The 26591-nt window shown below is 54.9% G+C and overlaps 1 protein-coding gene across 1 annotated transcript in view; it reads left to right on the top strand.

The window, feature by feature from the left end:
• Positions 1 to 26591, top strand: part of ELL (elongation factor for RNA polymerase II) — a 78072-nt gene that overhangs the window by 31376 nt on the left and 20105 nt on the right. The window contains exons 2-5 of the mRNA XM_047849946.1: positions 16147 to 16194; positions 23186 to 23307; positions 23724 to 23887; positions 26235 to 26509. Coding sequence (XP_047705902.1) covers positions 16147 to 16194; positions 23186 to 23307; positions 23724 to 23887; positions 26235 to 26509 — 609 coding nt within the window. The remainder of the gene's footprint in view (positions 1 to 16146; positions 16195 to 23185; positions 23308 to 23723; positions 23888 to 26234; positions 26510 to 26591) is intronic.

Genomic DNA, 26591 nt, shown 5'->3' with positions numbered 1-26591 from the left:
TGCGTCAGACCTAGTGAGGGTGAGAGCTTTCCTGAGATGTGCAGCTAGTAACTAAGGGCCTGTATCTGAGCTAGTTGGCTGCTGTGAGCCTGACTCCGGAACCCCAAGCCTGGTTCCCTGCATGGTGCCTGCACACTCCTCCAGAAGAAGGAAGACATGGGCTCAAGGCAGCGGGCTCGGCCTTCTGCAGCTTCACTGCCCAGTAACCACCTCACACGCGTTGATCACATCCACTCTGCTCTCCTCCTGTCTGCACATTAGAGAGTAGCCCTGGCCGAGCCCTGGGCCTGGTGCCCTCCCTCTGATGTCAGCAAGAGCGTGTTGCCAGTGACTGAGGGACTCAGAACTGCCGTGTGGGTGGGCCCTGAGCCCCAGACAATTTTGACACTTCTTTGAGATGTTGGAATGTTCTGGCTCAAAATATTAGAGCTTCTAGAATGAGAGAGGGTGACTGAGCTCTCTGGAGAGGTTGGCTTGTCCACACGTTTCCCCTAAAGCCTTCAGGCGGTCTCTTGAGCTCTTGGAAGGGGTTTCCCAGGTGAACTTCTCCCTGTGGTCCCAGGTCAAGTGTCTGAACCAGCCTTATGGCAGAGGCAGCCTCCTTGGCCCAGTTGCATACAGGCTGGCTCTGCTCAGAGGCAGCCCCTGTTCCCAGCGCCCCAGGTGGCAGATGGCAGGGTCGGCCTTCTCTGTGTTCCTGAGCAGTTAGGATTTACTCTAGTATCCTGATAAAGGGGGCAGAGGGTGCTGAGCACGGCCTGGAGCTGATACTCAGGCTGGTTGGAGGCTGGCGTCACCCAGAGGCTTACTGGGGATGGAGGGGGTGGAGGGGCTGTGGATTCAGAACGCGTGCCCAGGTGACGAGGCTGGATCCACACTGAGCGCTGAGGCTGGGTACGGTCCCTGACCTGGTAGCTCCCAGCTGCAGGTCATGTGTGTGTGACAGGGATGTAGGAGGGTGATGTTTCGGTGGGCACTGGCCAGAGGCCGTGGGGTACCATTGCACCCCAAAGGGAAGAGAGATCTGAGTTTGCAGCCAGGGCTTTAATCTGTCTGTGATTTGGGCCTGCGTCTCCAGAGGCAAGTTGGTGGCACTTTGCAGGGGGCAGTGATGAGATGGGAGGCAGCAAGCCGAGCCCACCGTGAGATGTGGAGCATTGGGCAGCCCGAATCCCAAGTGTGCCCCAGAGGACCCCGTGACCTAGGTCAGGCCCTCAGCTTCCTCCACTGTCACTTGATCCTCTCTCAGCTGTGTGGGGAGTGGAGCTGTCATGCTCCCCACTCCTGCCCACCGGCTCTGGGCGGAGGGAAGTTCGACACGGAGTTCAGTGCCTGGTATGATGAGTGTTAGTCGAGTTAGAAAAACAGAAGAAGCCCACTCGGCACTCAGGCTCCTCATGAGGCTGTGGCAGAAGAGCCTTGGTGCAAAGTGCTCTGTGTGCTTTCTTGCTCGTTTATCTGCGTTTCCTGTGTTCCTGGACTGAGGCGTGAAAGAGAGAGAGAGAGAGAGAGAGAAGAGGCCAAGGACGTACCTCCCCGAGGTTGGCTCCTGCCCAGACAGAGGAGTCTCAGGTCCCAGGAGCAATGAGATTGGAGGTTCGGCCCTTGGCCACCATGGGGACAGAGGGGTCGGGTCCGGTGTGTGGGCCTGGCCCCTGCACAGGCTGTGCTCAGCACTGTGGGCTGTGTGTCCTGGGGGCGTGCAGCAAGGATCGAGGCAGGGCGGCTTCTTACTTTTTCTCATTGAGGAAAGGCAGATGGGAAAGATGAAATAATGAGACAGAGGTGTTGAAAAGCGGGCCAGGCCCAGGCCCAGGCCCAGGCACGGGTTGCACAGCTCAGAGAACCCCAGCCCCACCTGTGACCTCCAGCAGCCGTGTCTTCTCTCTCTGCCTCATTTTCCTCAGTTGTAACAGTGGGAACCTTGATGTCTGGATAGTTGAAGAAGGGGCTTCATGATGGCTGCCAGCCGAGATACCACAAGTTGTAGTGTTCGATTTGGCTGCAGTTTCTGTGCAGAGCCTGTGCCCAGCGAGCCCATGCAGTACCCGCTCTGGTCAGGGTTCAGATGCTGCCCACCCTCATGTGAGCGGAGCATGCGCCCGACCATGCCCCATGGGTCCTTCTGCACTTCCTGTGTCCTGATGTACCCTATGTGCTGGTTCACTCAGTGTCCCGTCTGTAGGGCCACCGCTTTGGGCACCTAAGAGTGGTTGTGTTGGCCGATACACGAGGGGACACAGGGAACCCCGCGGGGGAATGATCTTGGCCCCGTGTGGCCCAGGCCCAACTTGGCTATACCAGTATGGAGGCCTTGAAGTAGTGAGAGCTGTACTTCAGGGCAAAGCGCGGGTGTGGTGGGAGGACGTACCTGGCCCAACCCGCCAGGGTCATAAGGCCGAAACCAGACGGTGTCCAAGTGGTCAGCATCCAGGGAGCATCCAGGGTCGTGATCCAGGGAGTGTGCGGACACGAGCATCTGAGAGAAACACTTCAGCGGGGACTGGGCCGAGGGGGCTGGACCTGGCAGTTCCCTAGAGCTTCTTTTTTGGGAAAGGAAGGGAACGTTGGTAAGAATGGCGATTTAGATTTTCATAAAACAGGACTATTTCAGAAAAGCCAAGGGGTAGCTAGCTATAACTCCAAAGAACAAGTCCCATAAAAGAAAAAATTGGTAAGTGCCCCTTCATCAGAATTAAGAACTTCTCTTTGAAGGACTGGGAAGAGACTAAAAAGGCCACGGACTGGGAGAGATTTGGCAAAACTCGCATGATAAAACTCTTGTATCCAGACATACAAAGAGCTCTCAAAATGCAATACTAAGAAAACGACCCAGTTTTTAAAAATGCATTGCAGCTTTGTACCGCTTCACCACGAAGATGAAAGAATGGCAAATTAGTCCATGAAACGTGCTCCCCGTCATTAGGCAATAAGGAAATGCGAACGGAAACCGCAATGAGCTGCCACTTCCTACCTATGAGAGTGGCTAAAGTAGAACAGCTGATGCCAAATGCTGGTGTGGATGGGGAGCCCCGGGACTCCCCTCATTGCTGGTGGGAATGTGGCCACTTGGGAGACAACTTGGCCATTTCTCATAAGGTTAAACAGACACTTGCCATAGGACCCCCAGTTGTGCTCCTGGGTGAAACAAAAACTCGTGTCCGTACAAAATCCCATAGGTGAATGTTTATAGCAGCTTTATGCATTAGTCCTTCAAACAGGAGATGAGCCTTGTGTCCTTTAGTCAGCAAACGGATGAACACGCTGGCATAATAGAGTAGGTTAACAACGGTAAAAAGGAATGGACTTTGGAGACAGCAGCACGGGTGAATCTCAGAGGCATTCTGCGAAGTGTGTGCGGTCAGCTGGATAGGGGTCTGATCAGTGTCCAAGACTCAACCCCTAGAGCTTGTGAATGTGATTTTAGATGGAAAAAAGGATTTTGCAGATGGGATTAAGGTAGGGATCTTTAGGTGGGGAGATCATCCTGAATTATCTGGGTGGGCTCTAAACGTAATCACGAGTAACCCTGTAAGAAAGAGGCAGAAAGAGATTTGACGCAGAGGAAAAGGCCGTGTGACCACAGAGGCAGAGATTGGGGTGATGTGGCCACAAGCTGAGGAATGCCTAGAGACCCAAGAAGCGGGAAGAAGCGAGAAGGGCTCGCTGCCTAGAGCCTCTGGACAGAGTGTGGCCCTGCACACCCCTGGATTTCAGCCTGTGGAATACTGATTTCAGACTTCTGGGCTCCAGGACACAGAGGGAATACATTTTTCTTGTTTTCAGCCACCAAGTTTGTGGTGATTTGTTATAGTGGCCACAGGAAACTCATACAGCATGATTCCATATACGTAACCTGGAAAAGGAGAAAACAGATTGGCGATCGCCAGGGACCGGGCATGGTGGGGAGTTGGAGTATGGATGGGCACATGGGAATCTCCGCGGAAAGAAGGTGGTCCTTCTGGTCTGCCTTTATTTGCTGACCCAAGAAGATCAAGCAAAACACACGGGAGTGGGGGGGGGGGGGTTGTCCAGGTCACAGTTTCAGGTGATTTGCATCTTTTTTTCTAATCCTCGAACTTTCTGTGCACGTCCATGAATTTAGGTAGGAATATTTGCTGTGCTGGCTACTGTGTGGGTCCTGATTTACACCTGGCTCTTGGCTGCTTGGAATCTCTTCTTGCTTTTATGTGTCCCTCCACGCAGTGATGATGTGCCGCCATTCTCCCTGTTTGTACTTCATGGAAATGGCCCCTCACGGCCACAGACACTGTCTAAACTTTCCACAGCCTCGGCATCCTGCTCAGAATCTGCCGGGAAGTTGCAGGGAGGATTCCTTGAAAAGAGTTTCCCAATTGTTTGTGCTTTACTGGAAAGAGGCAGGGGAGGGGGGGGGGGGGCAGGTGGGAACGGTTGCCAGGAGGTCTGCAGCCAGGCCTTTTCTCAGGACTTAACTGCCCCCTTTCTTGGCCACATACTGCTCAGGAGAGGATTGATTGATCACAGCCCCAAAGAAATGCTGGTGCACTTCACTTGTGTTTGCAGAGTCCTACAGACAGAGGCTTTAGGGAAGAACAGATGCCTTCTTTTTGATCATTTTCCACAGGTGGCTCTGCGTCACGAGGGTCGGGCCATGTAGATTACAGGGAGCGTGTTTCCCCAGGAAGAGTTGGCACTCCGGAACTGGGAGGGGCGGCGTTGGGTGCTGCTGCTTATGCAAGGCCAGTGGCAGACGTCCTGGGGCTGTGTCCAGGTCAGACCAGTCCTCACTTGTCTTACCTCTGCTGGCCCTGCCCCTCTTCCCCAGATGATGTGCAGACTCGATGCTTGTCCGTTTTGCTGGCCTTGCCCCGTGTCCATTCTGTGTGGTGTGGGAGGGCTTGTACGTGTGCACTTTTTGTTTTAAATCTTTCACATGGGGGTGCCGGGTGGCTCAGTCAGATACGCGTCCAACTCTTGATTTCAGTTCAGGTCATGATGTCACAGTTCGCGGTATCGAGACCCGCGTGGGGCTCTGTGCTGACAGCGTGGAGCCTGCTTGGGATTCTCCCCCTCCCCTCTGCCCCTCTCCCACTTGCACTCCCTCTGTCTCTCGAAATAAATAAACTTAAAATTAAAAATAACAGACCTTTCACATGGGAATGTTAACGTGGAGAAATGACAGAGATGAGAACAACGATTGGCCCCATGCCATCTCCCAACCTTGCCCTCTGTGAGTGCCTGACCCTTCTCGTTTCAACTCTTCCCCAAGTCACCCCTCCCCGACTTTGTTTAGTTTTGCTCGAGTTTTTGTAAAATAATCCCGGTCATATTTTCATCGCACCCTTGGCTTTTTCAGTGACTGAGTTGAATGTTTACAGAAAGGAACTGGTTTTTTTCAGACAGTCTTCATGCAGCTCAGTGAGAGCACCTGAGGCGCAGCCCCAGGCACCCTTGCAGGCTGCCTTCACGTGGCTGGGTCCACGCAGACCCACACGTGATGTGTGTGTCAAGTCTGGTAATTTATAGCACTCCATCCTTCTTCCTTTTGTGCCATCCATCTGTTGAAGAAACCAGGTCATTTGTCCCGTGGAATAGCCCACGTTATGGCCCACGTTCTGCTCTGACAATTGCTTTCCCCTTTGCTTTCCTCACGACAGCAGTTAGCTCAGGGCTTCTCTGCCTCGGCACCGCTGACGTCTGGGGCCAGATCACTCTGGAGTTAGCCTGTTGTGGGCCTTGTGGGGTGTTGAACAGCATCCCTGGCCTCCATGCTCCAGAGACCAGGAGGGCCCTCCTCCCCAGCCAAGTATGTCTCTGGACGTTGCCCATGTCCCCCAGGGCAGAATCACTTGGTTAAGAACCCTGAATGTAACTCAGTGCCTACCTAGTGTGCTTCCTGGACCTGGAGGTGGATTTCGTAAACACTTCCTGTTGCTTTACCCAAGAAGTGCTCTTCTCCATGGGGAGAAAAAGGGGGATTCTGGCCATGGTGAAGTTCTGACTCTCCCTGTCCCGGTCCTGGCGTGAAGGGGCCTGCCGTGGGCAGCATCCATGCCTCCTCCTGTGGGGCTGCCTGTTGCCCTGCCCTGCATGCTGCCTGTTTCTTCCTACCTGCATCACCATCTTTATCACACCTGCAGGAGCTGCCTGGGGCCGGAAGACTGCAGTGTGCTCTGTAGTGAGGCCTCCTTGCTGCCCACCCCTACCAGGCCTCCTGATTCACCCTGGGCTCTTGGCTGAAGCACAGCGACACTTGTCCCAACAAACTCCTGGTTTCAAACCCCGCACATGCCTAATAAGAGATGGTGTTCTGCTACGCTCGGTCCTGATAGGGCCACAGCTGGGGTGGGGCTCTCAAGGGCCCAGACCCCCCTCCATGCCTGCTGCAGTCACTGGGCTGCTCAGCCTTGGGGAAGGGTATGACCTCTGAGCCTGTGGTGGGAATGACGTGACCCCTCAGAGGGTCTGCAGAGACTGGAGGTGTTGTGTGTAGCATTGCTGGCCTGAAGTGCAGCCCATACACTTACTGAGCGCGATGGATGCAGACAGGTGTGTCCTAGAGACTGTCATAGGAAGTCGTGTTACCTGATAACTTGCTAATCACAGTCTGGGGAATGACCCAAAAGCTGCCAAGGCAACAGGGAAATGGGCAGCACCCGGGCTAGTCTGTTGGACCTTCCCTGGCATGTCCGCCTTCTGTCCTGCTGAGTAGGCGAGGTAATAGGGTGACAGGGCTCCCCTCACAAATGGTGTGTCCCTGGCCCCATGTTGTCCCCTGCAGGGAGCAGCCAGCCAGAAGGCAGTGACGGGCCATGGTAGCATGGTGAGCCCGTGCACTGCCAGGGTGTTCCAGCTGCTGGCGGCCGGGCCAGGTGAGTCCAGAGGGTGACCGCTGGTCCTGCTGTGAAGGCATCTCTGACGGGACTCTGGCCGCTTGCTCCGCACTGTCGGCGCCACACCTTGTCGGGGGTCCACAAGCCCAGGGGGAAGCCCTGTGCCCATCACACCACCGCGGACTTCCATTTGCGCCACGTCTTCTTACCCAGGGCCGCTCTTGGGCTGCTCAGCATCTCCGCGCCAGCCTCTGCCACCCTGGTTCAGGTCTGCCCTCTTGCCGTGTGCACTGGTTCCCTCACTGGATCCTTCTGTGTGTAATCGTGGCCCCATGGTGGGTGGCCTGTGTCCAGTTGTCCTGCCCTGCATGCCATGCTCTGTGAGGCATGGCCTGGGACTCGGGAAATGCCCCTTGAGTGCATAGAGGGGTAAGTGGTCAGCCGGGCTGGAGGTGCACGGCCGGCGTGTCCAGCAGGCAAAGGTGCAGAGTCTGGCTACTCCATTCCCCCAAGGCCTGGGCTCAAGGGAGGTGAGGGTTAGCTTGGCACTGAGAGCGCGGCCCTCCAGTTAACCTTGTGCCTCAGGTTTGCTTCCATCTTCCCCACCCCAGTCCTTGTGCCTCATGGCCACCTTTTTTTTTTTTTTAATTTTTTAATGTTTATTTAGTTTTGAGAGAGAGAGAGAGAGAGAGAGAGCGGGAGAGTGCACGCACAATCGGGAAGGGCAGAGAGGGGGGCACAGAATCCAAAGCAGGCTCCAGGCTCTGAGCTGTCAGCACAGAGCCCGATGCGGGGCTCGAACTCACAGACGACGAGATCATGACCTGAGCTGAAGTCAGAAGCTTAACCGACCGAGCCATCCAGGTGCCCCTCATTGCCACCCTTTTAAGGCTACACTTCCAAATTCTGTGCATTATCATTATTTGTGCCTTGAGCTGTCAATTGTCTTCTTCTTTTTTTTTTTTGTTTAAGCCAGTTTTTTTTTTTTTTTAATTTTTTTTATTTTTGGGACAGAGAGAGACAGAGCATGAACGGGGGAAGGGCAGAGAGAGAGGGAGACACAGAATCGGAAACAGGCTCCAGGCTCCGAGCCATCAGCCCAGAGCCCGACGCGGGGCTCGAACTCACGGACCGCGAGATCGTGACCTGGCTGAAGTCAGACGCTTAACCGACTGCGCCACCCAGGCGCCCCAGTTTAAGCCAGTTTTAAAAAGATGTTTATTTTGAGAGAGAGTGCATGTGTGCACACATGCTCTCTCGTGTGGGGGGAGGGTCAGAGAGAGAGAGAGAATCCCAAGGAGGCTCTGCACTGAGAGTGCACGGCTCCATCTCACGAACCATGAGATCACGACCTGAGCTGAAACCAAGAGTCTGATGCTCAACTGACTGAGCCAGCCAGGTGCCCCCCCGCCCCCCGTTGTCTTCTCTGGAAATATCACAATGAGAACAAGTCTTTCATGTTCATACACACATTCCCTGTAACCCGGTGCTTTTTACCCTCTGTGCAGAGCCACGGGCCCATCTGGTGTCATTCTCCTGCCTCCTGAAGGACTTTCAGAATCTTCCTTGCAGTGCAGATCTACTGCAAAGATCCTCTCAGCCTTTGTCTGCACAAGTTTTCGTTTCCCTTTCTCTTTCCACTGGATAAGGAATTCTGGGTTGGCATTATTCTTCCTCAGTATTTTACAGATGTCCTTCCCCGGTCTCCAGGCTTGTTTTGTTTTTGGGTTTTTTTTTGATACTGGGCCTTGTGAGTCTTATCTTTGCTTCTTGGTTCATAGCATGTCAGTCAGCAGTCATGCTCATTTGCTTATGGTATGCTGTGACATGGTTCTTTGTTTTCCGTCTGGAGCTTCTTGGATCTATTGAATTATTGTGCTCCTCACATCTGGGCCATTATTTCTTCAGATACCATGCTCTTGGGATACCAGTTATGCATATGTTGGAACTCTTGGTACCATTGTCCCGAAGTTCACCAAGGCTGTATTCACTTTGCCATAGACTTTTTTTCCTGTGTGTGATTCATTTTGGATAGTGTTTGTTAGTTTGTCATCAGGTTCATAACTTTTTTCTTCCACATTGCCTAATAGTAATCCTTCCTAGTGAGTTTTTCTTTCCAGATACTGCATTTCTCAGCCCTAGAAGTTCCGTGTGGCTCTCTTCTTGTGCCTCATATTTCTCTTCTCACCAGTTCAAGTTGCTTTTAAGTCCTTAAACATTTTTTTAATTAAAAAATGTTTTTTTTTTTAAATTTTTTTTTTCAACGTTTATTTATTTTTGGGACAGAGAGAGACAGAGCATGAACGGGGGAGGGGCAGAGAGAGAAGGAGACACAGAATCGGAAACAGGCTCCAGGCTCCGAGCCATCAGCCCAGAGCCCGACGCGGGGCTCGAACTCATGGACCGCGAGATCGTGACCTGGCTGAAGTCGGACGCTTAACCGACTGCGCCACCCAGGCGCCCCTAAAAAATGTTTTTAATGTTTATTCATTTTTGAGAGACAGAGCGTGAGTGGTGGAGGGGCAGAGAGAGAGAGGGAGACACGAAATACGAAGCAGGCTCCAGGCTCTGAGCTGTCAGCACAGAGCCCTATGCAGGGCTCGAACCCACAAACTGTGAGATCACGGCCTGAGCCGAAGTCAGACGCTCAACCAACTGAGCCACCCAGGAACCCCAGCCCTTGAACACTTTTAATATATAATGGTTGCTCTAAAGTAAAGCCTTTATCAGTTCCATCGTCTCTGGCCTTTCTGGGTCTGTTCCCATTGGCTGCATTTTCTCCTGTGTTAGGGGGTCACATTCTCCTATAGCCTCAACATGTCTGGAGGCTTTGGTTTTGGATACTGAGTGTTGTGAATTCCATGGGGTTGTGTGCTGGGTTTCGTTGTCTTTCTTGAAGCGTGTTGGTTCTGCTGTGGCCTCTGACAGGCACTTTGGTTAGTGGTGGATCAGCTGATCCCACGGAAGCTTGTTTCTGAGATTTTTTTAGTAAGGGGAATTGAGAGAAGAGGATTAGTTGAGCTCCACTGCCTAGCGGGGTGCAGCGAGGACTCCCCTGGACTGGCCACATATGGCATGTCCCAGGCCACATCCTGGGGGCCCTACCTTGGGAAGTGCCCCTGAGCCTTTGTGGGCAGCAGCTCAGGGCCCTGTGCAGGCTCCAGGAGAATCCTTCCGCGCTGCCCCCTCCTCCATGGGCCTCTGTCTACACATCCAGCCCCTTCAGCCTCCCCCTCCTGTGATCTGGAAAGTTTCTTGAGGCAGTGAGCTGGACAGGCAGAGACTCCCTTAGCTGTTTCCCTTCTCTTGCACATCTCTGGCTAGTGCTGCCCGTGCCCCTATCCGAAAACTGTTGTTGGATGTTTTTTGTCCACCACCCTTGTTGTTGCCAGTAGGTGGCATGTCTGGACCCAGATAGTCTATCTGCCTCTTATGTAAGTGTCTGCTTGTGAAGGGCTGAGAGGGTTTGATGAGATTGCCGTCTGTTCATTTGCCCTTCTGTTCATCCAGCAAATGTTCCCTGGACTCGGGTGGCCCACCGTGGCCTCCCAAAGAGGAAAGGCCAACCTCCTGTCCGTGGAGTGGAGGGCATGAATCACTGGCCTGCACCCCAGAATCCCTAGACAGAAGGCCAGAGGTGACTGCAGCGGACCTGGCTGGGTCCTTTCGTGGTCAGCCTGCGTGCCCCTAAAGGGCTCGGAAAAAAGGAGATTGCAGCTGTGTATCACCCACCGCGGAGAACGTGGGCCTTAGTGGTGGCAGGCAGGGTTGAATCCTGCCCTTGTGGGTGTGGGCAAGTCATTTGACCCTCCCTGTGACTTGAGGTTTGTCGTGGAGTTTAGTGATGACAAGCCCAAAGCGCAGCTAGCTCTCTGCCTGTGACCTGTAGGACATGTTCTGGTGTGCGTGTGCCCTCGTCCCCTGCTGCTCCACCTCCGGATGGCACTGAGTTCTGTGCCTTCACCAGCCATGGAGGCTGCTAAGTGAGGGGAAGTGCAGGCATGCTGTTCTCAGGTGTTGGATCTTCGGCTTTGGGTGTGTGTTGTTGCCTGTAGGAATTTGGAAGTTGCTAGCCTAGGGCCTTAAGGCTGCCCGGCCCGTGTTTCCCTGGGAGCCCTTGGGAACAGCCAGCTTCAGACCAGCAGGCCTTTCTGTTGTGCGCGGCATGCGGCACTGCTGGTGCGAACAAAGCTGTGGCTGCTCCTGCTACCACTGGCCGTTGGCCACCCACGGGGGTCAGGCGCAGCAGGCCTTTGCTGGGTCTTGTGTCCCCAGTGTACCCAGCAGACACCCAGTGACCTCCAAGTGGGGGTCCACGTTGGTGTCTGCTGCAGCTTGCTGGTTGGAGTGGGAAGAAGCCCAGATGGTTGCACCTCTTTGTTAGACGGCAGAGGGAGGAAGCTGGGGCGATGCCCCACATGCTGAAAGCCACTTCTGTCAATGTGACTTGACCCGGTGGTTGGGGTTTCCACAGGGGTGCACAGCATTTGGGGTTCCCCTCAGCCTACCTGCCCCACCCTGAACCTGACTCAGAGGGAGGGTTAAGAACTGCTGAATGATGCAGCCAGCTTCATTCTAGTAGGTTCTTGGAGGTGACAGGCTAGATGTGCTTTGAGTCATTCAAATTAAGTGTATTTGCTTTACAGTAAGTAGTTGAGAACTTCCTTTTAGAAGAATAAAACCCATACTTTGATCTAAAAACAGATTTCCATTGCAAGTGTCACCCCCCCTCCCCGGGCAAAATAGTGTGTGCCAAAGGCCACTTTCGTGGATGTTGGAGACACACACGAGGTTTCAGTGCAGTTCAGAACCCTTTACAAAATTCCGTAAAATTAAAACCTTCTTGCAACAATTTTCATTTTGTTGTGCTTCATTAAAATGTTGCTGGGTCTCTGAGCTGGGAGTTTGTGGCAGGTGGGATGGTCACATGCCAGTATAGAGGACACTCCAAAACCGAATTCCTGCAGCCCATGGAGAGGTGGCCCGGCTGGCACCTAGGTTTCTTCCTGGAAATCTTAAGGCGGAGGGGTGGGGTGCACAGTGGCCAGCAGGTTCCCCGTGTGGAAAGTCTGCACAAAAGGTCAAGGTAGGAGCACCTGGGTGGCTCAGTCGGTTAAATGTCCAACTCTTGATTTCAGCTCTGGTCATGATCTCATGGTTCATGAGATCGAGCCCCCCCATGTCGGACTCTGCGCTGACAGCGTGGAGCCTGCTTGGGATTCTCTCTTTCCCTTTCTCTGTCCCTCCCCTGCATGCATGCGGGCTCTCTCCTCCTCTCAAAATAAATAAAAAACAAAAACAAAACCAAAAACAGTCAAGGTGGTTTGCCCTGGGGTGGAGGAGCTGATGGGTAAGAGCCGCAGTGGCTCAGGGAGCCTTATTAACCCAGATTACCAAGGGTGGGCCCTACCAGGCCCTAAGTGTGGCTGTGGCTGTGGCTGTGACTGGCTGTCCAGTGTTGGATGGCGTGGCCTGAGTGCCGTTAGAATACACTTTGTCGGGGCGCCTGGGTGGCGCAGTCGGTTAAGCGTCCGACTTCAGCCAGGTCACGATCTCGCGGTCCATGAGTTCGAGCCCCGCGTCGGGCTCTGGGCTGATGGCTCGGAGCCTGGAGCCTGTTTCCGATTCTGTGTCTCCCTCTCTCTCTGCTCCTCCCACACTCATGTGCTGTCTCTCTCTGTCTCAGAAATAAATAAACATTAAAAAAAAAAAAATTAAAAAAAAAAAAAAAAAAGAATACACTTTGTCATCTAGTGAATGTGAGGGCGCTGAGGTGCTGCTTCTCCCTTTGTTCTAATGTCTTACCAGGTGGGGCCCCTTTCCCCTGCCTGCACGGGGCGGGCGGAACTCTGATGGGTCTTGCCCCGGAGCCTCTTTTTGTTAGTGGCTCTAGACAGGGCCTGTGGGGAGTCACCCAAGTGTGTATGCGATAGCGTGAGTGCATTGCTCTGCTATTGACAAGAAGGGTCTGGTGCTCCTGCTGGAGGGAGGAGACACCATGAGAGCCCGTATAGCCAGGAGTCTGGTTCTGTGGTGACAGCCTCGTCACACGGGGGCATGCGCTTGGCATTGTCAAGAAAGCCTGGGTTTTTAGGCCTCTCTGCCAACATCTCCAATGGGTGAAGCCACTGCCCTTGGGAAATGAGTGACTGCAAGAAAGGAGTCTTCCGGATAACTTGCTTGACTGCAACCAAGCCGGTTAAATGCTTCACTAAATGGCCCACGGGGAGCATGTGGTCCAGAGGGAGGGTGGCCCACCACACCAGCTGGCGTGGGTGCTGGTTGTCAGCCAGGAACTTCTGGGGCCGCCCTGGTGGAATTCTTTCCAGGGAGGTGCACTCTTTCTAGTTCCTCCCCACTGTTACTCTATATCCAGACTCCTAGCATCACCGTTGTCATGTCCCCTGTCCCCCAAGCCCCTGGAGGACACAGACCTTGCCCTGTGTTGATAAAGACACACACGGTACTAGAGTTCGTCCCTGGCTGACTCCTGTGGGGGGGGGTCTGGACTAACAGACCGGGGGGTGCACCGCGGCGTCCCACACCTCTGCTCTGGGCTTTGCATCTGCTGTTCCCTCTGCCAGGAACGCCTGCTTTCCTGTCTTTGATGACCCAGTGATGGTAGTAGAGAGCTCTGTAGGACTGCTCGGTCTTAACATCGCCTTTGCTGTGGTGCTCTTGTGTTTTCTGCCGTTTACTCCCATCTCCTTTATATCACTCCTGCACTGCAAACGATTACCAGACCAGAGTATCTCCCCTGGGTGTTCAGGAATCTTCTGTGTTCAGGTGATGCTGCTCAAAGCCCAGGAGTCTTCAGAGAGAGACCCTCCGTGAGCCTGAGGACAGGTCACAGCTATCATGGAGGTGTGTCGACAGCACACAGAACGTACCCGTTTTAGGTGTGGAGTCCATGAGAGTGACTACACTACCTGAGAAGTTGCCTCCGACATCTGCAGCCACTGCCGCTCCCGCCCCTAGCCCAGGCACTCACTGATCGACTTTCTGTCTCTTTAGTTTTGCCTTTTCTGGAGACTTATATGAGCAGATTCATACCTGCAGGATGTCACATGTTGAGGTACTCTCACTTAGCCAGTGGCTTTGGGGTTTGTCCATGTTGTGTCCATCGGGAATCTGTCCACCAGCTGATGGATGTTTGGATTGTTGCTGCCTTTTGGATATTAAGAGTAATTCTGTGCACATTTATAGATAAGATTTTGTGTAGATCTGTGTTTTCATTTCTCTTGGGTCTGCGCCTTGGAGTGGAAATTCGGGGTCATGTGGTAACTGTGTTTAACCTTTTGAGAAACTACCAGACCGTTTTCCACAGTGGCTGTGCTTTGTATGCTCCCACCGGCAAGAGATGAATGTCTGGGGTATCATCCTTTTTGTTTTAGCCATTCTGATAGGTGCACGGTATCTCCCTACAAAGCCTGCGCCTCACTGATGAGTCTTAGCTTCTCACATGCTCATTGGCCGCCTGCAGGTTTTCTTTTTGGTCTCTTTCTTTAACCCAATTCCAAGCAAAGGCTGCCTAAGTGTCGTGTCTTCAAGAGCCCAGCCAGGCCGGGGACCCCACAGGGGCTGTGTTTCTCATTCTCTGAACGTCAGCCCAGGCGGGGGTCAGGTTGTGGTTTGTAGGATGGGGCAGCTGGTCCTGAGCCTGCTTTGGGGGAAGCCTGGCTCCTTTCTCCCAAGCACAGTGGGCCTTGTGCCTGCAGGGGCTCGTTTCTAGTCCTGGAGCAGAACAAGGGGCTGGTGGACGTCCCGTATCTGATGGCCTGGCAGTGAGAGGTGATGTGCTTTGGAAGTATAGGGTAGCTTCTAGGGTGTTCGATCCCATGGAGGTAAGTGCTGGTGCTCGGTGTGATCTCTCAGGACGTTTGGAAATTCTGCGGCACCACACTCAGTGACAGATTGCTCCCGATGACAGAATCCTTGAGATTTTTGGGTAAAGAAGGGGCTCCTGGTAAACAAAAAGGGCAGGGGTACATGCGTGGCTTGCGTGGTCCATGCTGGCTGAGCCATATCTGCGACACAGCCGCAGCCCTCACCCCAGCGGCTAATGGGTCCATGGGCACCGAGAGGCCAGCATGCCCGTTGGTTGTTTGTTTTTTTTTTTTAATTTTGTGTTATTAGTGGGGTTTCTTAAATGTTTATTTTTTGAGAGTGAGAGAGAAAGCGTGCGAGGGAGAGCGTAGACGGGGAGAAGTAAAGAGAGAAGGAGAGAATCCCAAGCAGGCTCCATGCTGTCAGTCCAGAGCCCAGTGTGGAGCTCAGTCTCAGGAACCATGATCATGACCTTGAGCCAAACTCAAGATTTGGACGCTTAACCTACTGAGCCACGTAGGGGCCCCGTTGGCTGGTTCTTTCCACAAATCTGGAGAGCTCCTTCACCCCAGGGCCTGCGGTGGCCTGACATGCTGGATGGGGAGCAGACAGGTAGCCACTCCAGACCCCTGGTGTCTGGGAGCGTGGGGGCCAGGTGGGAGGGCCTCGCCTCACTGCAGGTGGGGCTCGACTGGAGGTGGGAGAGCCCAGACCCTGCCTGCCGTCTGAAGAAGGCTGGGGACGACAGTGGGCACAGTGGCCAGGTGGGTTTGGGGGCTGAGGGAGAGGGTTGTGGTGACAAACTAGGACCACGCGGTGGGGCGGTATCTGCTATGCAGAAGGTGGGTGCTTGGGGCCCAAGATGGGTGAGAAAGAGAGGTGCGACCCTCCATCTGGACCCATGTTCTTTCTGAAATTCTGACAGAAGGCTGATCTCTGAATAGCTGAAGCTTCAAGTATTTTGAGTTTTTAAGTATATTTTTTCTTGTGACATTTGGAAATTCCGCTGTCCCAAGCTCGGTGACAAATTGCTCTGAAGCTGTGACGTGGGAACTGAGCAGGCATTGGGCCCTGTCTTGGCAGGGTGTTTGGTGGTGGTGGGGGGTGGGGGGTGGGGGGCGAGGACATCACCTCATCAGCCTGCCTTCTGGGCAGTGGTGCTTGTCCATGGTGGTTCCCTTCTGAGAGGGCAGGACAGCCCTGGGCTGTCTCCGGGGCAGGACAGCCTGGGCTGACGTTGGTTTGGGGAGGACAGTGAGGGACTGCCCGTTGCCTGTGTCTCCACTCTTACTTCTCATATACCTGGCCCCCACAGCATCCGAGAACTCCTGCCGATCCTTTAAAATTCTGTTTCAGTGACCTTTCCTGGCATCTTCAGCGTGTGTGTGTTTTCTCTTGCCTCTCCTGAAAGCACTGTCCTTACATTACTCTTTCTACAACTGGGAAGTAAATCCCTGGATTTACAGATATCTTAATGACACTTTCCTGTTTTTCTTTTTTGCAGGATTCTGTTTCACTGAGACCGTCAATCCGATTTCAGGGAAGTCAAGGGGTGAGTCTTTTTTGTCTTAATCGTATTTGGAATTGTGACCAGTGTGCTGTCTTGCCTGTCATGACTTGCTGGGCACAGAGGCAGGCTGGGGGCAGCATTTTGGCCCCATCCGGCTCTGTGTCAGGCCAGGGCCTGTGCCAGGCTGAGGCCTGCCAGGTTGGTCCCACAGCCAGGGCCACACCAAGAGGCTGTCTGGGGCGAATGCAGCTTCTCTGTCCAGTGGCCCCTCAGAGTCTCCCCTTCCTTCCTGTAGCCAATGACTCCTGGGCCCCCCGTACTGATCTGATCTCTGTGCTGATTCAAAACAGAGGTGTCCTAGGGGCGCCTGGGTGGCTCAGTCGGTTGGGCGTCCGTCTTCAGCTCAGGTCACGATCTCACGGTTTGTGAGTTCAAGCCCCACGTCGGGCTCTTGTGCTGACACCTCGGAGCCTGGAGCCTACTTCGGATTCTGTGTCTCATTCTCTCTCTGCCCCTCCCCCACTTGTGCTCTGTCTCTCAAAAATAAATAAATGTAAAAAAAATTTAAAAACAAAAAACAAAAAAACTGAGGTGTCCCAGAGGCCAAGTGGGACTGGAGCTGTAGCCTCCCTGGAAGCTGGTCTCTGTTGTTGGACCTGGGACCGTGGGTGTCTGATTTTGGTACTGGGCTGCTGGCCCAGGAGGTAGGTATAGAAACTCAGCACTCCCATTTTTTTGTGAAATGTGTTTATTTCATTCTAAATGACCACCTTACAGAAAAAAATTGGAGAATAAAAGAAAGGATTAGTTGTCCACAATCCTTGCCTCCCAAGGCTTAGGACTTACCCCCGCCCCCTCCCCCGCCCCCCCCACAAATCCCTCACCCACCAAACATACCTTGATTCACTGGTTTTTCTTGTGGTCTTTATTGCAAGTCTGTCTGTCTGTCTGTCTCTCTCTTTTTCTCTTTTTAATCTGAAGGGTTGCCACAAGTGTCTAAATCAGTTAGTTTCCACCTGACAGCTGGCCGGCTGCCTCCTTAAGAAGATCTGCGCACCTGCCAGGGTGCTCCAGAGAGACAGAGCCTCTAGAACATCCACGTGTCTGTGTGTACAGATACAAAGATACAAGGAGATGTATTGCAAGGCATTGGCTCACATAGTTGTGGGGCTGGTGAGGCTGAAAGTCATCCACGGGGAAGGCAGGAATGGGCACTGTGGTCCATAGGCGACCTTCTTTCTCCTCAGGGAAACCTCAGTTTCCTTAAGGCCTTCAGCTGTTTGGGTGAGGCCCACTCAGACCATTGAGGGTCACTTTCTTAAAGTCAGCTGCTTGTGGATGCCACCACATCTACAGAATACCCCCATCCAGATTAGCATTCATGATGCCCCCGGGGGCTGAGGCCTGGCCAGGTGCACACGTGAACTGAACTGAACAGACATTATTGCGAAGACCAGTTAAAGTCAGAAAGGCCCCAGACTCCTCGCTCCCCCAGTTCCTCCTCTGGAACTTCTGCACCTCTCTTTGGTCCCATCAGTCTTGTGGCAGCCTTCCCTTTATTGTCCCTGGGACTTTTCCCCAGGGGCAGAGGTCAGTGTTGGGGGGCAGGGCTCCCTCGGCTTGCTGCCAGGCCGGCCCCATGATGCCCTCTGGTGGCCAATAGTCATGCTGTACCCTCTGTAGTCGGGAAGATGAGGCAGCAGGTGCATGGAAAGGGCCACTAAAAGCCATGGCTTATCCTGTGAGCAGATTTTCTGGTCAGCAGGACACCACACGGCCGCTCACGGAAGCACCATGAGGTTCTCCTGGGCCATGTTTTGTGTCACCCAAATTTCTGTGCAAAGCCTGAGAGCCACATCCATTCGAGTCAGGGGTCCTGCCACCTTAGAGTCAGAATCATGCTTTGCCCACTTTCCTTCCTTCTGGATTTTCTCATGTGTAACAGAGTTTCTAGAAGGTTCTGAGGGTACAGAGGCCCTGTGCCGCAGCTTTGGGCAAGTCAGGCCACAGTTCTCCACTCTTCCCTTTGTGAGCCTGGGGAGGGCTGTGCCGGGTAGAGAGGAGGGGTGCTGTTCTTTCCCTGCTTGCTGTGAAGGGTCACGCACTAGGTCTACCCTCCGTGTCTGGACGTCATCCTTCTCTTCCTGGGCAGTGATGGGATGCATCCCCTACTCCCTGCCAGGTGTGAGGGGCCTGGCCTGGTGCTGGACACACAGCAGACGCTTTCCTGGCCAGGCCGCATCTGCATAGTCACCATGCTGCCAGAGGAGGCAGGGTGCCTGGGCTCTCCCCTCCCACCTCTCCTGGTCGCTGAGCTGCTTGTGTATAGCTGAGGGTGGGGATGGGGCCAGTGAGGTAGGCTGGGTAGAGAGAGGAACGGGAGGCCAGAGGGGTGGGAGGAACGGGAGGCCAGAGGGGTGGGAGGAACGGGAGGCCAGAGGGGCGGGGCTGGGCAGGCCCATTCAGTGTTCGTGGTCCATGGGCTGAGTCCACGTTCCAGGCTCTGCATAGCGTGACAAGGACCGTCTTTCCCAGAGGCGCATGAAGCTGACAGACTGAAGGTCTGTAGGCTCTTGGCTCAGGGGCCTTTGCCAGTTCTTTTCACTGTCCCTCAGCCTCCTCACCCAGGTGATGGGCTCTCTGCCTTGGGGGTTGTGTGTGGGGGGGGGGGTAATAAGGACTTAAGAAAACCAGTGTCCTTGCAGCCCACAGCAAGCTCACTCAGCCCCTAGTGCATGTCCCCCTTGGTGTGCACAGCCAGCATAGGACCTCAGTGTTGAGCGCTGCCTGGGGGCGAGGTGGTGGGAGTCTGATCTGGCCCGGTCGCCTCCCTGCCTATGCCTGTAAGCACCATGAGAGCCAGGCCTGCCCGAGGAGGTTGTGGTGTGTGGCCGGGCCCTGGCGTTGGCTAGTTCCTTGGGGTGACTAATGGCATTTGCCAGGTCTCTCACTTGTAGCGTGTTGGCCTCTAGGGTGTCATGCGCCAGAGCAAAGTGTTCATCTCCGTTTCATTGCCACGTACATGTTTGTGTTTGCATTCCCTGCCCTCTCCCAGACACTGAGCTGGCTGACCTGGGTCCCTCTGCTGTCTGGGGCTCGCTTTTTTTTTTTTTTCTTTTAAGTTTATTATATTTATTTTGAGGGAGAGAGGGAGAGAGAGAGAATCCTAAGCAGGCTCCGCCAGCACGGAGCCCGATGTAGGGCTTGAACTCACAAACTGAGATCATGACCTGAGCCAAAATCAGGAGTCGGACGCTTAACCGACTTAGCCACCCAGGTGCCCCTGGGGTTCACTTCTGAGTTGTGAACGTCTGACAGCTGGTGAAAAGTCAGCCTCCAGAGGGGAAAAGAAACCTCCACCTGGCCAGCCCCACCCCAAAACTCTTCAGTTGACGAAAAAAGAGAAGTAAGGGTGGTATCCAGGGCAGTTTAGCGTTGCGGCATTTGCCTGAGCTGCAGTTTCTAGAATGAAGTTTGGCAGGACTGGTCGAAAGCCTTTGACCAATTTCTGTCTGTGTGTCCAGGAGCCAACTCTGAAGGAGCAGTCCGGGATGTGCACATGATTGAGGCACGAGGGTGCTTGTTGCCGTGTTGTCACAGGGACAATTTGAAAACAGTCTAAAAAATTTCTAAAATGGGGTGTCGCAGAGTCGGGAACCATCTGTGTGCCAAGGTTGAGCAGAGGGCAGGGGCGTGCACTCCCTCTTCTGAGCATCCTCGGTGAGTGAGGGCTTGAGAGCGGGTCTTGGAATGCAGGGAGGTGCTTAGAATGCACCCTGGTGTTGGGGTTGAGGGAGTGCCCCTGGGCCGAAGTGGCTGCTTTGCTCTTGGAAGTCAAGTTCAGCTGGACAACCGTGGTTCTCTTTACCCAGAACATGTTTTATTCTGAGGCTTCTTTAGGAAGCGAAAATAACTAAGAAAGCAAGTGTTGCCTGGAACCTCCTCTGGCCAGAGAGAACCTGGTCAGTTGGAGTTCGGGTTCCTGTGCGTACCTGTTTGTCTTGTTCTTACCGGAACGGAATATCGAGCCCTTCCCCCGCCAGTTTTTGCCACCAGGACTTGATATGCCTTTTCACAGCTCCCGCCTGCACCTGCAGATGGGGCGGGGGGGGGGGGGGGGGAGGGGGGGAGGGGAGGCAGGTCCCACTTAGGATGGATTTCAAAAGGAGGAGGAGGTGAGGGGCACCTGAGTGGCTCAGTCAGTTAAGTGTCCGACTCTTGATTTCAGGTCAGGTCATGATCTCGCCGTTCGTGAGATTGACCCCTGCCTCGGGGTCCACACTGACGGTGCGGAGCCTGCTTGGGATTCTCTCCCTCTCTCTCTCCCCCTACCCTGGTTACATGTGCACATTCTCAATATCTCTCTCTCTCTCTCTCTCTCTCTCTCTCTCTCTCTCTCAAAATAAATAAATAAATAAAAAGGAGGAGGTGAAAGGGCTCTGGCAGGGACCTGTGCCCCTCACAGGTCTCAGAGGCACTCAGGGCCGCCCAGTCAGGGCTGCCCAGGAAGGACAAGCCTGTCTGCTGCTCTGGGTCTGTGTACACAGACACTCGATTAGGTTTAAAGTGACTCCCCCTGCCCCCGTAACCTGGAGTCAGGGCTGACCTTAGAGGCACCCAGACCTGCATGCCCAGGCCAGCTGAGGGCCACATGGTGGCCCCCGTGGGGCAGCCGAGACTGGGTCCAGGAGGCACATGCTGCAGCTGAGCAGGGCTGACTGTCGGGCCACATCCTGGTACGTGTGCCAAGCTCTTCGCTGGCACAGAGAAAGCCATGCATTCCTGGTCTATTCACGCCCAGATGGGGAATTTCCTTGCTTGGTGCCCACCGACTGGTAACCGATAACCAGCGTCACTGAGGAGCAGCAAAGCCGCCCGTTAACCAAAGGAGTCCTCAGGCCGTGGTAGTGCTGGGCGGGGATGGGGCCGAGAGACCTGGCCACACCAGGTTCCCAGCAAACCTCCCCTCTGCCTTCCTCCTTCCCCTGCTCGGGTGTCCCCGCCTTTGTCCTGAAGGATACTGGAGACCTCTGTGTGTGTCTCCCCTGTCCCCAGCAGCATCACGTTCTCCCATGCATCAGTTTTAAGCCCCAGGTTTCCCACCATCCTGTAGCCCCAGTGGCTACACAAACCCACCTCCGGGCTCTGTGCCGGGACCCCCACGTCCAGGACGAATTTTGGAGGTGGGCGCGCACACCTGTGTGGAAAAGGTTTAGATGGCATAAAAGGGTCACGGCGAAGAGTCCCCACGGCTCCCACCCAGAGAGAAGCACAATCACTTTGGGACTGAGACCTGACCTCCTGCCCTCCTCTCAGGGGTGACAGCCCAGTGAGGACCATTGCCCTTGAGGCAGCCACTGTCCTCTGAGCAGACTGAGATGGAAAGTGGCGCCTGGGGAGGCTATGTCTCCATCAGAGCCAGGATGAGATGAGGAAGAGGTTCAAGGATCGGGTGGAGGAAGAGCCACCCGATGGCAGGGGTGTCAGCTTCCACCGGAAGCTACTGTTGACTTGCTGACTTTGGGGTGCATGAGCTTCCGGCTGCATTCTGGGCAACGGCATCAGTGCGTATCTGGCTCTGGGTGCGTCTCCTGCAGTGACCCTCAGCAGCCTGAGCCTCAGGATCTGGGCGGCGTGTTCCGGCTGCTTCTGTGATGGAGAACAAACGTCACATCCAAGAAGGGATGGGCCGGCAGCACAAGATGGCCACAAGTGTGAGACAAGGAGATGTCGCATACAGGCAGGACAGGGCTGAACTGCCTTATCTGGGAGCCAGTCTGTGCCACGTCGGCTCTCACTGTGCACGTCTGGGGCAGGGACTGACTGCAGGCTGGGCAGGTCACTCAGTATTTTGGGGCTAACTCTAGGCCAGGTGCACGTGCAGGTTCCCTTATGGGTCCACACACCACCTTGAGGAGCGGTGAAGGGAGGGAGGCTGTGAAGAGGGCAGCGGCCCTCCTTGTGACCTGAGCCACCGTGTCCTCAGTCTCAGGCTGAACTGCCCTTATTTACATATGACAGCTGGGCAAGGCTGGAATTCAGTTGGGGCCATGTTTGGTCCAGTGCTGATGAGGGAGCCATGGTGGTCTCACATCAGTGGAGAAGAAATAGGGCCTGGGCATACTGAGGTGGTTTAGCAGCCCAAGGATAAGGCCTGAATGGGGCCTGCCCACCCCCTCAACCTCCGTTTACCACTTCTGCCCCCCCTTGTTTGTGTGCCTAGCTGTGTTGAGCTCCTGCACTCAAAACCCAGGGATTACTTTATGAGGAGTCCCCACTGGTAACAGGGGGTTCTGGAGGCCCATCTTGTGCCCCAAATATGGGCCAGCAACCGGAGCATGGATCTTCCCACCAGCTTCCTCCACAGCCCCCAGGACTTCAACCCAGTGAGGGTTGGCCTGGAATGCGGTCCCGGCCTGTGGGCGCAATGCTATCCCACCTGCACCGAGCCCTGCACCTTGGCCGGGACCTTTGCTGTCTGTCTATCTGCCGGTCAGGCTGTCCCACCCTTCTGCAGAGGCACCGTCCAAAGTCAGGGTTCTATTAACCAAGACATTCATCCTTTGTCACATGTAACCGTGTCACGGTTTGTTGGGGGAGGGTGCGGCCAGTCTGTGAGCCCCTCGGGGCCTGCACCCGCCTTGGTCTTGGCTGCAGGACAGCGAATGGACATCCAGGTGGAGTGTGTATCCCACAGGGGAGCAAGGGTTGGAGCATATCGGCTGCTCAGTGTGCACTGGTCGCTACTGCTGCCCGTCTTGTCTCACGTCACCTTCACACATGTCCCAGGCCAGATCTGCCCCATTCGCTGGGTGGGAAATTGGCTCATGGCCCAGATCAGGGTGGGCTCCCTGGCTCCGGGCGTGTGCTAAGTGCTCTGTGCTCCTCAGACCAACGTGCCATGCTTAGAAAGCACTGGCACTTCCTCCTTGTGTCAAGCTGTGGGGGACGGTCTGGGGTCCAGTGGATGGCCCATCCCACGGTCCCCTCCGTGATGTGGACCTCCCAGTGATGTTTCTCCCTCTCCATGCAGCACATCTCCATCCCCCAGCCTGACTGCCCCACGGAGGCACGGACCTTCTCCTTCTACCTCTCCAACATTGGCCGTGACAGCCCCCAGGGCAGCTTTGACTGCATCCAGCAATATGTGTCCAGGTAAGGCCCCATCTGGGCGCAGTGCCCCCTTCTTCTTCTTCTCTTTTTTTGAGGGGGGGTATTTATTTAAGTCATCTCTGTACCCAATGTTGGACTTGAACTCACGACCTCAAGATCAAGACCCGCGTGCTCTACTGACTGAGCCAGCCAGGCCATTCCAGATCCCCCTTCCCATACCCGAGCCTTGCTGCTGCATTCAGTGTGTCCAGGGCACAGGTGCAGGCCTGCTACCTCTGCCCAGGGGCCTGGGTTCCCTTGTCTTTTCCAGGTTAAGATACGCTGTGTGGAAACGATGCTGCTCAAGTTAGCGCTGGCCCCATTTCCAGCTGGGGGGTAACGGGGGAGCACGGGCGCCCAGACCGTGTCTCCCTGTCATCCCAGGAGTTCACCTCAGCTTCTGGCCCCGTGTTTTGCAGCCACGGGGATGTTCACCTGGACTGCCTGGGCAGCATCCAGGACAAAATCACGGTGTGTGCCACCGATGACTCCTACCAGAAAGCACGACAGAGCATGGCACAAGCTGAGGAGGAGACACGGAGCCGTGGTGCCATCGTCATCAAGCCTGGAGGCCGCTACCTGGGTGAGGATGAGGCCTGCGACTCCGCCTGTGGGGGGGGCTCATGCCTGCTGGGCAGCTGTGGTGGGGAGCAGGAGGGACTGAGGGCTTGTCCTGGCCAGGAGTGGGAATGGTGGGTTGACAGAGGTGCGGCCCCAAGCAAGGGGAGCCATCTCTCACTGTCAGGTCAGAAAAGGTCCTGTTGTACTGGCCGAGTCTGTTGGGGACTGTGGCATCTGCTGATTCCCCAGTTTGAATATGAGCCCCAAGAACTCCAGGAATTCCGAATCCACGAGCCCTTCTCTCAGGTTCTGACCTCGGGAATCCCTACCCATCAGGGAGATAGACACGCTCCTCGATGGTAAGGCTGGGGTCTGTCCTCCTTCAGCTGCCACCCCTGCCCTCACCCGCCTGGCTGGCTCTTCCCCAGGCCTGACACGGCCAGAGGCAAGGTGCCGATTGTGAGATGTGCCCTATGGCAAATAGTCTGCTGCTGGGTTGGGGCCAGCAAGGGCCTGTCAGGTCACAACTGGGAAGGAAATGTGTTGATTTCCTGCTGGACGAGAAGGCTCTGGCAGCTCATCATCTGCTTGGAAACGGTTTTGGTGAAGTTGAGACACCAGCAGCATGAAAAGTGTTTACTTTTAGGAAGCTCCATTCTTGCTTTAGTCTTCCCAGCACCTAGACCCAGACAAGTTCAAGAGTCATCAGGATTCAAGGCCAAGAGGAAGGGCGTTAGGCCCGAGAAAGGCACAAAATGGCTTACAGCAAACAGGACCTTAATGGCTTTTGGGTTTTTTTTTTTTTTTTTAATTTTTTTTTTTCAACGTTTATTTATTTTTGGGACAGAGAGAGACAGAGCATGAACGGGGGAGGGGCAGAGAGAGAGGGAGACACAGAATCGGAAACAGGCTCCAGGCTCCGAGCCATCAGCCCAGAGCCCGACGAGGGGCTCGAACTCACGGACCGCGAGATCGTGACCTGGCTGAAGTCGGACGCTTAACCGACTGCGCCACCCAGGCGCCCCAAGGGTTTTTTGTTTTTTAAGAAAAGGTGGGAGGATTTCAAAGGCCCCCAAAGGAGTATGTGATTTCACTGGCGTGGCAGTGGGGTTGGCTCTGAGCGAAACCCTAGGCAGGAGGAGTAGGTGTCCATGCTACCAGTGAACGCTGCATCCTGGTGGATGTGGCCGTGCATGCCGAGGGAGCCCATGCCCTGGGCTGTGAGCTGCTGCTGGGGACAAAGCCGCCCGAGAGCAGCAGCCAGAATCCAGAAATGCTTCCCCTGCCTGCTCTCGCCTCAGCGTGCAAATGTGGACGTTCATATACATCTTAGTAAGTTTCTGGGTCCTTCAGCCAAAAACTTGGTCAAAAGTGTGGCTTGTTGTACCACTTTGGGGACGGCGAGAGTTCTTGCTTTCGGTTCTGGTGGCAGCACTCGTCTCCTGGCCTCTGAAAGCGTAGTCACGTATGTCCCACTGCGTCAGGCCTCTCCTCTACCCTGCGTCAGCCCATCAGCTGGGTCCTCTGGGAACAAAGTCTGGCCCTAAGGATTTTGACAGCACTCCTTCCCGTATTAATTTGACAAATGAGATTTAAGGGATGAGAGCAAAACAAAAAGTTCTTGTGGAGAGCTTTCTGGCCCAAGGACGTGAGGCACGCGCTGACCTCACTTGGCCGTGCACGTTCCCTCAGTGGCCGTGCTGCCGTCCAGGGTGGAGTTAACAAATTCTGAGCAGAGGCCCCTCCCTCAAGAGCAGTGCTGGAGTCTGTTTGCACTAGGGGGGTGGGGGATCGGGCCGCTGCCCCCCTCCCCCGGGACTCTGGGTCTGTCCAAGAAGCACTTGACGGGGCTGCAGCCTGGGGAGCTGCTCCTACCCCGGGGTCTCCAGAGAAGCTGCCCAAGCGGCCCCATACCTTTATCCACTCCTCCTTTATCGTAAAAGAGAATGGCGGATCCTGTGGCTGGAGAGTGCTGTGATGTGTGGGCTCTGGGGGCGCCTGCCTCTGGCGGTTCAGGAACCCCACCCTTTTCATCAGCCGCCCTCTCCGTATAGCGGTCGGCCTGCCCTTGATGAAACCCATTAAAGCTCTGAACATACCTCTGTTTCCTGCAGCTCCCGCTTCTGACACTTGGGGCCCTGCAAGGGCCTGGTAGCTGTGTATGGTCAGTAGATGGTGTGCTCAGCTCTCCAGGTCCCCACGGAGCAGGCCAGGCTGGATGGGGCTCCAGCTGCCTTCCCCTTGGGCTGCCGGCCGTCAGCAGGCGTCCACGCACTCGCTCAGAGTTCGGCATCAGCCCCAGGCAGAGGGACACAGAGGCCGTACCCCCTCACCCCCTTAAATCCCTAATGCCTTGGCTCTCGTTGCAGGCAAGAAGGTTCAGTTTCGGAAACCAGCCCCGGGGGCCACAGATGCCGTGCCCTCCCGGAAGCGGGCGACGCCAATCAACCTGGCGAGTGCCATCAAGAAGAGCAGTGTTGGTGGCATTAGTGGGGGCAGTGGGGTGTCTCAGAGGCCCTTCCGTGACCGAGTGCTGCACCTCCTGGCGCTGAGGCCCTATCGGAAGGCCGAGCTGTTGCTACGGCTGCAGAAGGACGGCCTGGCCCAGGCGGACAAGGATGCGCTGGACGGCCTCCTCCAGCAGGTTCGTGCTTGCCCGGGGCCAGGTGGAGGGTTCAGTCAACCTTGAGTGGCCTCGGCAGAGGGTCTGGACACAGGGGTGCTGG

This window comes from Prionailurus viverrinus, chromosome A2, assembly GCF_022837055.1.
Source record: "Prionailurus viverrinus isolate Anna chromosome A2, UM_Priviv_1.0, whole genome shotgun sequence".
Taxonomy (NCBI): Eukaryota; Metazoa; Chordata; class Mammalia; order Carnivora; family Felidae; genus Prionailurus; species Prionailurus viverrinus.
This window is presented reverse-complemented; position numbering and strand designations above follow the sequence as displayed.